Source organism: Ornithorhynchus anatinus, chromosome 2 (genome assembly GCF_004115215.2).
Source record: "Ornithorhynchus anatinus isolate Pmale09 chromosome 2, mOrnAna1.pri.v4, whole genome shotgun sequence".
Classification (NCBI taxonomy): domain Eukaryota; kingdom Metazoa; phylum Chordata; class Mammalia; order Monotremata; family Ornithorhynchidae; genus Ornithorhynchus; species Ornithorhynchus anatinus.
This window is the reverse complement of record NC_041729.1, coordinates 66,149,157-66,166,919: the sequence shown is the minus strand read 5'-3', so window position 1 is coordinate 66,166,919 and position 17,763 is coordinate 66,149,157. Positions and strand designations below refer to the sequence as shown.

Here is a 17,763-nt window from a genome sequence, read left to right as displayed (position 1 = left end):
CGCTCAGTTTGGCTTTCTGATATTGTTTTCTTTTCTCTTCGTCAAAACAGGGTCTCAAAAGACTGTTCAAAAGAAGACATGTTTGGTTTACTACAGGGCACCTGCAAAACTGAAATCTTAAGCACTGGGGTGGATATAAGCAAACCGGGTGGGACACAGTCCCTCTCCCACAAGGGACAATCCCCATTTTGCAGATGAGGTAACTGAGGCACAGAAAAATGAAGTGACTTGCCCCAGGTCACACGGCAGACAAGTGGCGGAGCTGGGATTAGAACCCATGGCCTTCTGACTCCTAGGCTCGTGCTCTATCCGCTACACCGTGGCTGCTTCACAACTAAAGTATGGTACCTTGGATATTAAGATCATGTTTAAAAATCTGATCAGGCAGATAAACCAGAAATATGTATGTTTTCCCAAAGCCTCTTTGTGTCCCTCCCCATAACAGTGTAAAAACAGAGAGGCCTTTGGTATTCATTTAAATTTTGTGGCTTGTAGATGGGCATATGCACCTACCTGTAGTACATAAGGTTTCAGTGACCTGTCCTTCCAACAGTTTAATTTTCAAGCTTAGGAAGTAGTTTTTCTCTCTACTTAATTCTTCACTTTTTTGATGTGCTACCATTTTATACCTATTTTAGCCAACAGCTGGTATCCATTTGGTGAGAAGTAGAAACAGCCTGCTACCAAAACAGAATGCTAAAAGGCAGTCACCGAAGAATAGCAATAATGAAATCAGAGCTAAAAATACTGGTTTGTAATACTTTAGCAGCTGGTTTAAATCTGGTAGGTTGTTCCTGCTGGAGATTGCTGACCTTAAAAAGGAAGAGAATGTATTGTAGCAATGGAAGGAAAAACAGCTGGTGGGCTTATCACTTGGTGAAATGACAGCTAAGGTCAAACTGTGTTGGGGGCATGCCCAAGCGAAGGACTCAGGAGAATGTTCTTATTCGTAAAGCACCTTTCCGGTTTATTTGGAAAAACAAAATTTTAATTGCAACCCATTATCAGCTTGAAATGCTTCATGACAGGTTTTATATCACTTTTCACTAGACTCACTTCCCTTTCAGGCAAGACTTGGCTCTCAGCAAAAGTCATCTTTCCACATACTACCCCCCAGCAGTTCATATTTCATTTAGCGAGTGTTGGGCGATGCCATTTTAAAATGCTTCCAAGATCTTATCCACTTAGACTGTAGAGAGGCACTCTGGTACTTTAATAATGTTGGTATTTGTTAATCGCTTACTATGTGCAGAGCACTGTTCTAAGCACTGGGGTAGATACAGGATAGTCAGGTTGTCCCATGTGAGGCTCACAGTTAATCCCCATTTTACAGATGAGGTAACTGAGGCACAGAGAAGTGAAGTGACTTGCCCACATTCACACAGCTGACAAGTGGCAGAGCCGGGAGTCGAACTCATGACCTCTGACTCCGAAGCCCAGGCTCTTTCCACTGAGCCATGCTGCTTCCTATATCCTTTTCCAGTTTTTTAAAGGCTTTGTAATATCAACATTCATGGACTAGAACCTAAAGCGAGCTTTCCTCCCCATACAAAAGCACAACAAATCAGAGTTGAAAGTGACCTTGGGATCATCTGGCCCTCACCTGAAAGCAGAAATCAGTCAATCAGTTGTATTTATTGAGCACTTACTGTGTGCAGAGAACTGCACCAAGCACTTGGGAGAGTACAGTTGAGCAATAGAACAGTCACATCTATCCACAACAAGCTTACAGTCTGAAGGCGTTTACAGTGTAGAGGAAAGTAACCTACTGATGTATTGAAGTCAGTGTGAATTCAGGTCCTGTCTTTCCAAGGGGTAAAAACTGTTGAACACCTACAGAGTGTGGCACGTTGTATTGGGCGCTTGGGGGAGCAAATCCGAAGCAATATATAGTTATACATATTGAAAACCGGGAGGAAGAGAGGAGAAGATAGTACTCTCCCAGGGACTTAGTATGATGCTCTGCCCCCAGTAAGCGTTAAACAAATTCCATGGATTGACAGTGCTTGGCACATAGTAAGCGCTTAACAAATGCCATCATTATTATTTAGCAGGGAAAATGGGGAGTACAGAATTGGACATGGATCCTTAGTATTAATTGCGAGTACTTAATGTGGACAGAGCTCTAGGCCAAGCACTTCGAAGAGCTCAGTAGATAGTAGCTACCATCCCTGCTCACAAGGAGCTTACAAATTAATCAGGGAGGCAGATATTAAAATAGATGTTGAGTTTGAGGTCCTGGTGGTGCATCTAGGGGGAATGGGCCCTGGGGGCCAGAGGAAATAATGGAATGGGAGAGGTCCAAGCTAAAGAGCTGGATTTGGGAGTCAGTCACCCATGTTCGTGGTGTGGGCCAAAGCCATGTCAGGTTTTCTCCAAGGGAGTTATGATGGAGGAAGAAGAGTTGAGCTCCCAGGACAGAGCACAAATAGCGTGGCATAGTGGTTAGAGCACTGGCCTAGGAGTCAGAAGGACCTGGATTCTAATCCCGGCTCCACCACTTCTTGGCTGGGTGACCCTGGGCAAGTCACTTCACTTCTCTGGACCTCAGCTACCTCATCTATAAAATGGAGATTAGGACTGTACACTCCATGCGGGACTATGTCCAACCTGATTAGTTTATGTCTATTCCACTGCATACTAGAATGCCTGGCACAAAGTAAGCACTTAACAAATACCAGAAAAAGAAAAAATCCATGGTTAGAGGCAGGAACTGAAACAGACAGTGTAGCCATTAGGTAGTTTGCATAGGGTGGTTGCTAACATTGATAGTGAAGCAGCATCCACTCTGTGACCTTTGGCAAGTCTCTTCACTTCTCTGTACCTCAGTTACCTCATCTCTAAAATGAGGATTAAGATAGTGAGCCCCACGTAGCACATGGACTGTGCCCAACCTGATTAGTTGTGTCCACCCCAATGCTAATAAGTACAGTGCCTGGCACTTAAAGTGGTTTACAAATATCATTTAAAAAGTAATATAAGTGGGTGGGTTGGATTTTATTCTTAACTGTTAAGGAAAAAGTATAAGTGACTGTGTAGCTGTTATTAAGTGTTCTTATAAAAGCTAGTCGGGGCTATGCATCTCGTGCAAAACATTTAAATGCCATTGGAAAATCACTGCTGTCCTTGAATGGCTTTCAGAAACCCTTTTAGTATGTAAGTTATCTAAGACAAATAATATGGATTTCAGGGATTGAATAATTCTTCTCAAATCCCAGTTGTGTTTTCAAATGTTTAAGCTTTCTAAAGCCAACTTTTATTGCTAGCGAATGGTGGTTTTAGTCACTAAGTGAGAGATCAGTCAATCCTGTGTTTACCATGTGCAGAGCGCTAGGGAGAGTACAAGTCCAACTGGGAGATTTGAGCAGGGTTTCCAATTGCTTTCCTTTCTGATTTCTGAGTAAGAAAGGTGAAATGCATAGAATGAAGCTGAGTGAAATAAGTGAAAAAGAGAAATACTACATTTTATCTGCTTAATTTGCTTCCCCACTCTCGTTTTTTTTTGCTCCTCTCAGTGGAGCACTATGTGACATAGCAATCCTTTTTGATGATAATGCCCATTGCCACAGAATGGAGAGTATTTTGCCTCAATCTGACTTTTGTTTTCTGAAGTTTCTGTGGGGTGCTCCAGGCTTAGCCTGGAGAGACAGCAACTATTGCTCAATTCGGAAAGGTGAAGAGAAGAAGGGAAGTGGCATCTCTTCTCCACACCTCCACCTCATATTTTTCACCACAGAAGAAAAGCTGACTACACTCAGGTAGCCTCAAGGATCTTCAAGAAACAAAGGAATTTTTATGAGATTTCTCAAACAGTACCTTTGTTGTTTTGATGCAAAGAAAGAAACTTAACCATTGGCAAGTTTTGTTTGACAGATTTTCTTACTGAGACCCTCCTCGTGGAATTGTTCATTACCTGTTTTTGTGCTGCTGTGGTTTTTTGGGTTTTTTGTTTGAATTTAACTGTTTTAGGGCATAGTGGCTTCCATAAGTAAGATGCGAAGAATTAAAGGAGCATTTGCAGGTGTCTGGACCTTAGTACGTTGGGTCCCTGAGTCCTCTAAAACAAAGGTCTTAATTCTCTTATCACAGAACTCATCAATGGGAGATTGATAACAGCATTTAGGTTAGTGGTTCTGCCTGCAAAACAGAAACTGCAAGATACAGATATGTATTCCTGCAGTATGTAAACAAATGAAATACAAAATTGGTATATAGACCATATACCAAAACCCAGTATAGCTCAGGTCCTTTTTTTTTTTTTTGCAGCGTTCATTTTCCTTCATCATGATTTGTCCTTGTCTTTGTCCCTTCTAGGACTTTCCTGGAAAGTTAAATTCAATCCTTGCTAGTCCAGGAAAACGGAGAAGTTTCATGATTCACACACGACTGCATAGACCTACAGTGATCAATAAATGTCATTCATTAATTGATATTTCCCTTTAGGCTTTGCGCATGAATTGTCCTTTTCCCCCCCTCTCACCCTCCTGGACTACTCTGGCTTGTCAGCGTAACACAGGTCAAAGCAGTTCAGCTGGTTTTCAACAAACTTCCATGAAATTAACTGTAGCAGAAAAATCTGTGTCTTTATATTATCTGTGGCAACATAACGTGGCTGGGTGTTGGAGATTCTGTTGTCATTTCAGGCTAGATCCTGAAGTGACCAGACCATACCTTATTCACAGACCAGACCACACAGACCAGATCCTTATTCTTCAAATATGAAACCACATATTCACCCCGTCACCAAATCCTATCAGTTACACTTTTATAACATGGGTAAAGTCTGCCCTTTCCTCTCCATCCAAACTGCTGCTATGCTGACTGTAAGCCCGTCAAACGGCAGGGACTGTCTCTATCTGTTGCCGACTTGTTCATCCCCAGCGCTTAGTACAGTGCTCTGCACATAGTAAGCGCTCAATAAATACTATTGAATGAATGAATGAATGATGCAAGCACTTATCCTATCCCGTTTGACCACTGCATCTGCCTCCTCACTGACCTCCTGCCTCTAGTCTCTCCCCACTCCATTCATACTTCACTCTGCTCATTTCATCTCCCCACTCCTCAAGAGCCTCCAGTGGTTGCCCATCCACCACTGCATCAATCACCGTCTTCTGTATGCAGAGCACTTTACTAAGCGCTTGGGAGAATACAGTATAACAGCATTAGCAGACATGTTCCCTGCCTGTAACAAGCTTACAGTCTAGAGGAAGAGACAGACATTATCGTAAATAAAGGAGTAATTTATGGTATATAATTTAAAGATAGGTCTGTAGATGTTGTAGGGTTGAAAGTGTGGCGAATATCAAATGCCCAAAAGTCACACATCCAAGTGCATAGATGATGCAGAAGGGAGAGGGAGCTGGGGAAAAGAAGGCTTAAATTGGGGAAGCCCTGTTGGAGGAGATTTGACCGTAATAATACTTTGAAGGTGGGGAGAGCGGTGTTCTGGCATATATGGAGAGGAAGAGAGTCCCAGGCCAGTGGGTGGATGTGGGAAAGGTGTAAGCAGCTAGGTAGACCAGAGCGAAACAGAAACTCCTTACCACTGGCTTTAAAGCCCTCGATCGACTCGCCCTCTCCTCCCTCACTTCAATAATCTACTGCAGCCCAGCCCACGCACTCCACTCCTCTTGCACCAGTTTACTCATGGTGCCCCAATCTCGTCTGTCTCGCCGCAGACCCCTTTCCCGCCTCCTCTTCCTAGCCTGGAACTCCCTCCCCCGCCATGACAGACCACTACTCTCCCAACATGCAGAAACTTATTAAGGTCACATCTCCAAGAGGCCTTTCCGGATTAAGCCATCTTTTCCCCAGCTTGATCACCCTTCTGCATCTTCTGTGCACTCGGACCTCTGATCTTGGGGCATTTAGTGTTTGCCCAACGCTCCACAACACTTCTGTACATATCTTTAAATTGTACATTCGTGTCGGTCTCCCCCGGTAGGTTGGAACCCCATTGTGGGCAAGGTACGAATCTACCAAATCTGTTATATTCTACTCTTCCAAGTGCTTAGTACAGTGCTCTGCACAAAGTAAGCACCCAGATACCATTGATGGATGATCAAGGTCTTCTTTAAACAATTTCTTGTATCTTTAGGGGTTCGTATAAAACTTGTTCCAGTTCCTCAGTCAGTGGTATTTACTGAGCACTTATTGTGTTCAGGGCACTCTTCGAATGATAGTAATTGTGGTGTTTAACTGCTTATGTGCCCCGGATAGGGCATGGGGGAAAATAAAAATTAATAGCCAAGTTGGTCACAGTCCCTGTCCCACATGGGGCTTAGTCGAAATAGTAGGGAGAACATAAATTGAATCCCCACTTTACAGAGGAAGAAACTGAAGCCCAGAGAAATTGAGCTACTTGCCCAAGGTTACCCAGCGGGATTAGAACCTAAGTCCTCTGACTCCCCTGGCCTGTGCTCTTTGCGCTAGCCCTCATTGCCTCGCCCCGTATGATACAATAAAAGAGTCGGTAGGTACAATCCCTACCTTTGGGTCTAGGGTCTTTTCTAGGGTCTTTCCTAGGGTCTTAGGGGGCACCAAATTCTCCACAGAACTCTCGTGGCTTTCTTTTCCTTCCCATTTTTTTTCGGGTTCACAGCTGCTCTCTTTCTAGGCATATGTGACTGTTTTTCCTGGGAGCAAATGGCTGACCTCTTCCCAGGCAAGCTTTTCTTAAGCACATTGAATATAAAGGATGTGTCCTTGTACCCCGTAATGGCAGGAAGCATAGACAATTCAGGAGACATCGCTCTGGTCTTTGGATTTTCAGATTGTTCAAACTAAAGCTTTGCCAAGTTAGGAATAGGTCAGCGATTCACAAAAATTAGATCTCCGTCAGTTGCTGGTGTATGTGTGCAGTATTTTCCCTTGATGGACTTTGAAGGTCGGATGACAGGCAGTGGGAGTACCCTGTTGACTGTGGAAAAAGAGCATGTTACTGTGTGTGGGACTAGCCTTTCCCACAAGTGTGCATAAGCTAGTAGACGACTTGCCTTTGAGTTGGAGGAAGCAGATGAAATGTTCAGGAGCTGTCAGCTGGGGAAGGAGTGGGCCCTAGCCACCCCGTACTGCAGTACAGTCAGGAAAAGCAGCATGGCCCAGCGGAGAGAGTATGGGACTGTAAGTCCGAAAGTCCCGGGTCCTGACCCCAGCTCCGTCTCTTGTCTGCTGTATGACCATGGGCGTGGCACTTTACTTCTCTGGGCCTCAGTTACCTCATCTGTAAAATGAGGATTGACTGTGAGTCCTAAGTGGGACAGGGACTGTGTTCAACCTGATTTGCTTGTATCTACCCCAGTTTATATAGGTTTGGCACATAGTAAAAAAAAGCATTAAAAAAAGCACAATACAATAGAATTGGTGGTTGTGGTTCCTGCCCATGAGAAGATTATAGTCTACAGGGGGCAACTGGCATTGTGGCAGGTGGCACTTTGCCCAACTGATTGCTTAGTACAGTGTCTTGCACAAAGAAAGCCCTTAAATCCTATTATTGTTGTTATTATTATTATTAATAATAATAATAAGCTAGATAAGGGGTAGAGGAAATAGCGGCATATGACTGTTTATGTAAACACTGTGGAGCTGGGGCTTCAAAAAATACATTGGTCTCATCACCCCACTGTTTTAACCTTCTCATGGTCAGTCAGTTAATGGTATAAAGCCCTGGTTTGGGTTATCACAAACCATGGATAATCTTCAGAGAATGTAAGAGATTTTACAAGTGACAACGGGCAAGCCAAAATTTTGAGCAGTGATAATTGGTCAGTAAATGAGGGCAATTAATATGCACCGTACATCCACACAGTAACTGGTTGTGGGCCATAGGCTCAACTGTCTGTGAGCTGATGTCAAGATATCTGTGTACTAGGTAGGCAGCGTGGTGTAGTGGATAGAGCACGGACCTGGGAGTCAGAAGGTCATGGGTTCTAATCTGTGGTCTGCCACTTGTCTGCTGGGTTGCCTTGGGCAAGTTACTTCAATTCTCTCTGCCTTGGTTACCGTATCTGTAAAATGAGGATGGAGTCTGTGAACCCTATGTGGGACAGAGACTGTATCCAACTCAATTTCCTTGTATCCACCCCAGCACTTAGTACAGTGCCTGGCATTTAGTAAGTGCTTAACAAATACCAGAATTATTATTAATACTGTTAGGCATGCCAATATTCAAAATTCACCCAAATAAATGGTGCACTCTCCGTTACCCAGTTGACCCAAGCACGGGCAAATAGGAAAAGCAAAAAGTGCCAATTCATGAAAATTGCCTACGTGGGCCAAATTTAGAGGTTTTGCTGCCTCAGGTGTAAGAATCATAGTAATTGTGGTATTTAAACATTTACCATGTGCCAAGTACTTTACAAAGCACTGGGGTAGATACAAGATCATCAGGCCCCGTGTGGGGCTCTTATTGTAGGTAGCAGGAAGGCAATTAAGGGAGCTAAAGCCCAGAAGAGTGAAGTGACTTGTCCAAGGTCACGCAGCAGGCAATGGCAGAGGCAGGATTAGAACCCAGGCTCTCTGGCCCCCAGGCCCATGCTCTTTCCACTAGGCCACATTGCTTCTCGGGCATGCCACAGCTTGGGGTGATGGGGCAGGCCGCCTGAGCTGGACAACTCCCAACGTTCACTGGGATTCATTGATTGATTCAGTCATATTTACCGAGCGCTTACTGTTTGCAGAGCACTCTGCTAAGTGCTTGGAAAAGTACAGTAGAATGAGGTTACAGTCCAGGGAGGTAGGAGGCAGACATTAACACAAATAAATGGTGACCACCTTGTGCTGGGGATCCCCGTGTGGACTGACTGAGCCAATGCGAATGTACAGCCTTCACAGTGGGAGGTGGGGCGCCAAGGCCCAAACCCTGCCTACTGCCCCAAACCCGACCCAACCTCAGCACGTTCACGCCGAGGACCACAACTCTGAGCCTCGCTCAGGCTCGCCACCACCACAGTAGTGATAATAATTGTAGTATTTGTTGAACTCTTCCTCTGTGCCAGCCACTGTACTAAGTGCTGGGGTGGGTACAGGCATATCGGGTTGGACACAGTCCCTGTCCTATGTAGAGCTCACAGTCTCAATATCTGTTTTGTAGATGAGGGAGCTGAAACCCAGGGGATTTAAGTGACTTCCCCCAGGTCACCCAGCAGCCAAGTGGCGGAGCCGGGACTAGAACTCAGGTCCTTCTGATTCTCAGGCCCGAGCTCCATCCACTAGACCACCCAAGGCGGGGGCGGGGGGGCTTGAGTAAAGGTTCCGGTTAACTGCGAGTCTTGGCTACCACAGGGAGCCTATCTCAGGAGAAGTGCAAGGAGCCTTGCAGGAGTCCATCAGAGGGCTAGCCAGGACTGAGTAATTAGGAATAAACTCTCCATAGGGAATAAAGATTACTTGAACAGTGTATTCATTAGTCAGCTGCAGTGAATGGCATTTGTTCAGCGCTTACTATATGCCAGGCACTATTTGTAGGTAATCATTTAATTCAAACCACTATCACTTGGTGCCCGATGGAGACAAACCATTCGTGTTGCTGTCTGATGGAGCCACGCCTCCCCTTGCCCCATCCCCCCACCCTCAACAACCATGGCCACAAACCACAATTTAAAGCACCACAGTTCTAGAACGCTGTATTACTAATTTCCAGGTCATTAGGGTAAATTTGAATTTGATTGAGTGGATTATGAATTCAGATGGATATATTTGATTTTATATATAGTTATATATGTATGTATATTGTTTTTTTCAGTTTAACTTTGTGGGGCGAATCCTTGGACCCAGAGGACTAACGGCAAAACAACTTGAAGCAGAAACAGGATGTAAAATAATGGTCCGAGGGAAAGGCTCAATGAGAGATAAAAAGAAGGTGAGTCCTTGGAGTTGAGGCTGAACTTATTCTACCTGTATTTTCATTCCCGCTGGGAAGCTAGTAGTGTGCTCACCAAGAAAAATCATTCGAAGTCTGGCTTAATAATAGTTATTGGACGCTAGAAAAAGTTAGTTCAAGGCACGATGAACATTTTTTTAAAGGCTTGAATGGTTAATGATATTTGTTTTCCTTCCCTTAGTGAACTAAAACCTTATAAAATTCAATTGATGTGTAAATTTAATAAATTGCCACTATGGAGAAGTAATAAAAAGTGATGTGTATGCAGTGTTAAGTTTACAATTTGAGACAGATTTTTTAAATGTGGCATTTTCATTTATACAGCTTGCATAAGTTGAGTAGCTTTAGAGATCTTTTTGAAGCCATGACCATGTGAAGCTCAATAAAGCTTGTTTAGATAGTTTTACCTGAGCTAATAGAGTGCTAATCCTGCTTATGTCACCAATTAAAGCTGAGCTACCTGGCTCCTTTTTTTCAGTGTTTCAACTTGAATCTTCTGTTTATTTGCTGGATGGTTTTTGTTAACCTGAGTCCATCTTCAGTAAAAATAAATTGTCAGAACATTTTTCAGTTTTCTATTTACTTTGTCATCTAAATTTTTTAATGCGATCAGTTCTTCGGTACCTTAATGTGTTTTCAGTAGGCATTTTGAAGAAAATGTAACAGCAGAACTAGAGTGTTCTAACAGTGGCTATTTGTCTGGATACAGTGTGTTGTGGAGTTGGAAGAAACGGTTGAATATGTGCAATGTTGTGCACAAGCTGAATACTTCAAACACAAGTGTTCCTTAACACTGAAAACTGCAGAAATGCAATTTGTCTTGTATTCTCATTTCTAAAATTTAATCAGCTGCCATGACTTTTGCATTCCAGAGAATACAGTTATTATCTAAATACTGTAAAGCATGCAACTTTTCCACTTTTCAAATCTGTTTTTAGCTGCTAAACTAGTTTCAACAAACTCAGCTGTTTCTTTCTACCAAATTTAAGAAGCACAGCTTAATAGAAAGAAGCATGTTCATAACTATTTAAACTGTGGACTGGTGTGGTGATACCAGATTGAAGTTTTTACTCCTGTGTCCTAGTGAAGCTAATCTTCTAACTTCCCTATAACTCACGTTCTTTGTTAAAATTGGAATCGTGATTTTTATCCCTCCTGCAGAACTTGTAAATATGTATTGATTGCTTTGTGATGCATCAGAGTATATTTATGGTATTTAAACACTTACTCTGTATTAAGCACTGTTCAAAATGCCGAGGTAGATATAAGTGAATCAGATCGTACCCAGTCCTACATGGAGCTCAAAGGAGAAGGGAGAACAGATATCGGACCTCTTTTTACAGATGAGAAAACTGAGGCACAGAGAACTTAAGTGACTTCCCCAGGTCACACAAGAGGCAAGTGGCAGAGCTAGAATTAATTGAAATATCATGTGTCAGTTTTTGTTAGATTAATAAGACTGTATTCTCAACTTTGGAAAGTTGGTTATAAATCAGATGTTTTTACCTGACCATTTTGGGGTCTATTTGAATGTTTTTCTTTCCATCTGTTTTAATCTCTAACAGACATTCTGAAGAATAATTGTATGGTAATATTCATCGTTTTGATGTATTTTCCAAATGTGCAGAATGGCATTCACATCAACTGATTTTATATCTCATGATTGCAGGGTAAACATTCAAAATCATATACTCTGGAAATTAATAACTCACAGTAGATAAACAGAATAGTGTCAATTAGAATGAACTACAAATACTGATGCGTTTACAGCAACAGTAGATGCTCAGGGCTTTAATACAGAAGGAAGGAGAAAAGTGGGTAAAAAGTAGTACCTGGAGAGTCTGGTTATGAATGAATGACAGTCTTCAACTTTACCTTAGCAGTAATGATGACCTGCACTTGAGACATTTCTAAATTTTCACACACACACATCTCATTCTCCAATATCTGAGTCCAGATGTTCTATCCCTACACTCCCAAAAGGTATCATTACGGACTGGTTACCTGCAAAAAGTTGCAGGGATATCTCCAGCTGACGAATCTGGAGTTCTCCTTGGCTTCGTTTCAGCCATTAAGGAAATCTGTATTTGTTTTTACTGGCATATAAACCCAAGTGATCGCTTAGGAGATCTGAAGTTTCCTCTTTCAGAACCAATTTCCAATGATCTCCTTCGGTTCCAGATTTTCCCAAGATGTGATTCATTCCCAGTTCCGCTCAACTCTGATAGGTGAGGCTTTCCTGGGTTAGGGATAATAGATTTCAATACTTGGAGGTGCAAAATCGTCTCAACATTTTGAGTACATTCCGCTGTCTCCTGGTGACAACTGCTACTCTTGGTTGCAGCAGTTAAGAGGTATTATAACAACTGTGAATCTTTAAGAGAAACTCAGCTATTCCCTGTTGGAGCTGCTGGGGAAAGCACTGGAGGATGAGTAGGAGGAGGCAGGTGTTTGGTAAACTGAATCCAGAAAGGGAGAGAAAAATGGTGAGAAGAAATCACCTTGTAATCAGTGCTCAAAGATAATATAATTAGGGTTCTTGTTAAACACGTACCATGTGCGGTATTTTTTTAAGTGCTTACTACTTTCCAGGCACTGTACTGAGCACTGGGGCAGAGACATGCTAATGGAGTTGGACACAGTCCATATACCACCTGCGTTTCTCCATCTGAATCCCTGTTTTACAGATGAGGAAACTGAGGCACAGAGAAGTGAGTCAGGTTGGACGGGGTCCCTGTCCCACAAGGCGCTTACAGTCTAAGGAGGGAAAACAGTATTGAATCCCCATTTTATAGATGAGGCAACTGAGGCACAGAGAAGTGGCGTGACTTGCCCAAGGTCACACAAGTGGCAGAGCTGAGATTAAAACCCAGGACCCCTGTCCCCCAGGCCCATGATCTTTCCACTAGGACGCGCTGCTTCCCCAAGGGTGGTTGAGTCTCGATGGTTCAGGGGGAACCTGACCAACCCCAGCCCCAAAGGGGGTCTTTGAGTCTTGACGGTAATAATAATGATGGTATTTGTTAAGCTCTTACTGTGTGCCAAGCACAGTTCTAAGCTCTGGGGTAATTACAAGGTAATCAGGTTGTCCCACGTGGGGTTTATAGTCTTAATCCCCATTTCACAGAAGAGGTAAGTGAGGCACATAGACGTTAAGTGGCTTACCCAAGGTCCAACAGCTGATAAGTGGCGGTGCCAGAATTAGGACCTACGACCCAAGACCTCTGACCTGGAAGCCTGGGCTTTTTCCACTAAGCCACACTGCTTTTCTGATCATGATCATGAGCGCTTCAAAGGCCCGATGAGGCAGGGACTCTCCCCAACCGGGCTCGGGCATCCCTTTCTTCCAAGCCTTCCTCTAAAGCCATGGGGCGATTCTAGTGTCATTCCCTAAATGGCTTTTTCCAGAACACACTGTGGTGACTTCATTTTACGAATAGCAACTTAAGGCAGTGACTGAAAGCGTTCACTCCAATTTTAAAATGTCCGACTCGCCTCGGGCAGCGGCTCACCTCAGGCAGGGGGCTTAATCCTGAATTATGCATTGCCCCGTTGGGCTCAGATGAAACATGAGCTGAATATATAGGTCCTTGAAGAGCTCTGGGTGGGGGAATGAAGCCTTGTGAAGCCTGGGCAGATATTGGGCAAAAAAGTCAGAAGTTCCATTCTAGAGGTTACTGATTGGGGCTCCTTGCTAATTTGAATCATCTGAGCCACATATCTTTTGAATTGAGAATTGTGAGATGTGTTTAATTACCAGTAAGAATAATGATAACTGTGGTATTGGTTAAGCACTGTTGTGTCAAGCGCTGTTCTAAGCACTGGGATAAGATAAACAGGTCCCAAATGGGGCTCGCAGTCTGAGGGAGCACGAGTATTGAATCCCTAATTTATATACCTGTAATATATATCTGTAGTTTATTCATCGATTTATATTAATCTCTGCCCCCCCCCCCCGCCCGCCCCCAGGCTGTAAGCTCATTGTCTGCAGGGAATTCTGTCTTTTTGTTATATTGTACTCTCCCAAGCTCTTAGTACAGTGTTCTGCGCTCAGTAAATAAGATAGACTGCAAATGTTAAGTAACTTGCCCCAGTTCACACAGCAGACAAGTGGTGGAGGTGGAATTAGAACCCAGGTCATCTGGCTCCCAGGCCCATGCTTTTTCCACTAGGCTCCTTTTTTTTCCTGAAGGAGATCCTGGAGCAGAGTTGTAGAGTGACCATATTTGAAGAAATCTGTTAGTTCAACAGAGAGGCAGCACGGGCCTGAGAGTCATAAGGACCTGGGTTCTAATTCCAGATCTGCCACTGGTGTGCTGTGTGACCTAGGCCAAGTTACTCGACTTCTCTGTGCCTCAGTACCCTCATCTGTAAAAGGGGGATTAAGACTATGTGCCCCATATAGAATATGGACTGTGTCCAACCTGACTAGCTTGTATCTACCCCAGCACTTAGTACAGTGCCTGGCACATAATAATAATAGTAATAATGATGATGCTATTTGTTAAACGCTTTACTAGGTGCCAAAGTCAGCACTTATGAAGAAGTACAAAAAAAATGAGGCTTCACTGGGCCCATTCAGCAAATGAAGCCCTGTCTCTACTGTCTGGTGCATACTTGCGAGCTGTGAGGATGGTGTGTGAAGTTTTCTGGAACACTGCACAATGATATTCAGACCCACTGGAAATCATTGGCCAGTTCAAGACTTTTTGACTAGAATATTGTTTAGGGAATAAGGAATGTTCCTCCAGCAATATGAGCCACTTTGGTTCCAGTTTGCTAGGGTGTCAGAAGAAATACACGTGTGGAGTGCCAGACACTGTGAGTACTACAGTGTGAGTTTTCCTTAATTTGCAGTTTTGTGACAGTGCAACTCACCTGAGAAGCAGCATGGCGCGGTGGATAGAGCTTGGGCCTGGGAGTCAGAAGGTCATGGGTTCTCATCCCCACTCCACCACTCATCTGCTGTGGGAGACCTTGGACAAGTAGCTTCACTTCTCTAATCCTCAATTACCACATCTGTAAAATGGGGATTGAGACTGTGAGCGCCACGTGGGACAGGGACTGTGTGTCCAAACCGATTTGCCTGTATCCACACCAGTGCTTAGTACAATGCCTGGTACATAATAAGTGCTTAAGAAATACCATAATTATATTTTAGGACCTTTGAGTGCATTTTAAAATGAACAACTTCCAACTGAAACATCCTGTGATGCTTTATCTATTTTTAGTGTGGTTCATTTTTAACTGCACGGCTACCACATTTTCATTGCTAAGAATATTTCTAAAATTGTTTGTGTTGCCAAACTAAGCCAACTTTTCTTATTAAACACCTAACTAGACTGAATTCCTTAAAATTAGTTTACTTCATTAATTTCTTTTCTACATGTATTATCCAAAATAAGATCCTGGAAGTATCTCTTGGAAAATACGAGGTTCAGAATCATAGACGAAGCATAGAATGGATTTTGGGGGAACAAATATTTGGGCTGATCCATCAAGAACTAAGGAACTCTGTCAGGCTTGTTAGTGGGTTGATCTTAATGAGAGTAAATATTCAAACTACAGGTAAAAGTATTGACTTATTCCATGCACATTCTAATATTTCCATGTATCATACATTAAAAAACTAAAAGGACCACATGCAATTTCCTCTGAAAGAAGGTAATTGATCTCTATTTCAGCAGTGCTTGTACATTTTGTCTGTTGTTGTTTTGTTTTTTTTTTTAATGTTAAGCGCTTCCTACGTGCCAGGCACTGTTCGACACAATCCCTGTCCCACTCAGGGCTCACGATATTAAATCCCATTTACAGGCGAGGTACCCGAAGCACAGAGAAATGAGGTGACTTGCCCAGGGTCACTCAGCCGGCAAGTGGCAGAGCCAGGATTAGACACAGAGAAGCAGCATGGCTCAGTGGAAAGAGCCCGGGCTTGAGAGTCAGAGGTCATGGGTTCTAATCCCGGCTCCACCACTTAGCTGTGTGACTTTGGGCAAGTCACTTCACTTCTCTGTGCCTCAGTTACCTCATCTGTAAAATGGGGATTATCTGTGAGCCTCATGTGGGACAAACTGATTACCCTGTATCTGCCCCAGCGCTTAGAACAGTGCTCTGCACATAGTAAGCACTTAACAAATACCAACATTATTTCCCGATTAGACTGCAAGCCCGTCAAAGGGCAGGGACTGTCTCTATCTGTTGCCGACTTGTTCATTCCAAGCGCTTAGTACAGTGCTCTGCACATAGTAAGCGCTCAATAAATACTATTGAATGAATGAACCCACGTCCTCCTGACTCCCAGGCCCATGCTGTTTCCATTTGGCCATGCGGCTTCTCTGCGTTTATTTAAGAGCCCTTCTTGTTCAATTGATAAGGTACGGTTATAGTTCTCACTCATTGTTTTGGGTCTGTTTACAGCCTGACTCTCACAGTGCAATTCACAGCATTCAATGTGTTTCAGAATTTCTGTGAAAAACACCTTTTCTTTGAGAGAATTTTACAGCTTTCATGTTCAGGCATCAAATGCCTCTCTAGCTGTCTTAGTAAACATGGAATCAATGGTATTTATTGAGCACTTACTATGTGCAGGGCACTGGTCTAAGCACTTGGGGGAGTACAGTGCAGGGGAATTAGCAGACACGTTTGCTACCCATAATGAGTTTACAGTCTAGAGGGGGAGACGAACATAAATATGAATAAATGGGTAATTTATAGGAATAATTTTAAGATATGTACATAAGTTCTTTGGGGTTGGGGCATGGGAGGGATGGCGATTATCAAGTATCCAAAGGTTAATAGGTCCAAGTGCGGTAATGGGGGAAGGTCTCTTGGGGGATATGTGACCTTAATTATGCTTTTAAGGTGGAATGAGTGGTGGTCTGCAGTGTGTGGAGAGGGGAGGGAGTTCCAAGTTAGGGGGAATAAAGGGGTCCACAGCGAGATAGACGAAATTGGGGCACAGCAAGTAAGCTGGAGTAAGAGGAATGGACTGTTCGGGCTGGGCCGTAGAGGAGATCAGCGAGGTGAGTTAAGATGGGGAGAGCCAATTGAGTGCTTTAAAACCGATGGTAAGGAATTTCTATGTGATGTGGAGGTGGATGGGCAGCCATCGGAGGTTCTTGAGTGGGGAGGCATGGATCGGACATTTTTGTTGATCGATGATCCGTGCAGCAGAGTGAAGTGTTGGAATGTCTTGGGGAGAGACAGGAGGTCAGGACGTCAGCCGGGAGGAAATAGGTGCAGTAGTCAGGGCGGCATGGGATAAGTGCTTGGATCAGCATGGTAGCAGTTTGGATGGAGAGGAAAGGGTAGGCTTCAGCAATTTTGGGAAGGTAGAAATGACAGGATTTGGGGATAGATTGAATTTGCGGGTGGAATCAGAGAGATGAATTGGACAATGCCAAGTTTACGGGCTTGTGAGATCGGGAAAATAGTACTGTTGTCTACAGTGATGGGAAAAAAGGAGGAGAGGCTTAGGTGGGAAGGTGACTTCAGTTTTGGACATGCTTAATTTGAGGTGTTGGTGGGATATTCAAGTGGAGGTGTCTTGGCAGAAGGAAATGTGAGGCTGAAAGGAAGGAGAGAGGTTAGGGCTGGGGACATAGATTTGAGAATCAACTGTATAGAGATGGTAATTGAACTTAGATAATGAGCGTATATTTGTAGGCTCATCTGTTTGGCAATGTCCGATTACAAAAGGCATCAGATTCGGCTCTCTTCCCTGCAAAAGAGATGGGGGAAGAAAGCAACAGCTCCATCCCTCCTGTGAGGTGAAGGAGGCATATTACTTTGTGAATATGTAGAGATTTAGAGCAACCCAAGGTACTGTATTTGTGGCCTGTATCCCAGGTAGGGAATGCTCAAAATTTTGAGTAATAATT

General features: G+C 43.5%; 1 protein-coding gene across 8 annotated transcripts in view; it reads left to right on the top strand.

The window, feature by feature from the left end:
- The window catches only part of QKI (QKI, KH domain containing RNA binding), a 186,729-nt gene that overhangs the window by 58,171 nt on the left and 110,795 nt on the right, over window positions 1-17,763 (top strand). For all 8 annotated transcript variants that reach the window (XR_005659769.1, XM_029053770.2, XM_029053742.2 and 5 more), the window contains exon 3: window positions 9,746-9,862. Coding sequence is in view for 7 of the 8 variants with exons in the window: in XM_029053770.2 (XP_028909603.1) it covers window positions 9,746-9,862 (117 nt within the window). In the remaining variant the exon portion in view is untranslated. The remainder of the gene's footprint in view (window positions 1-9,745; window positions 9,863-17,763) is intronic.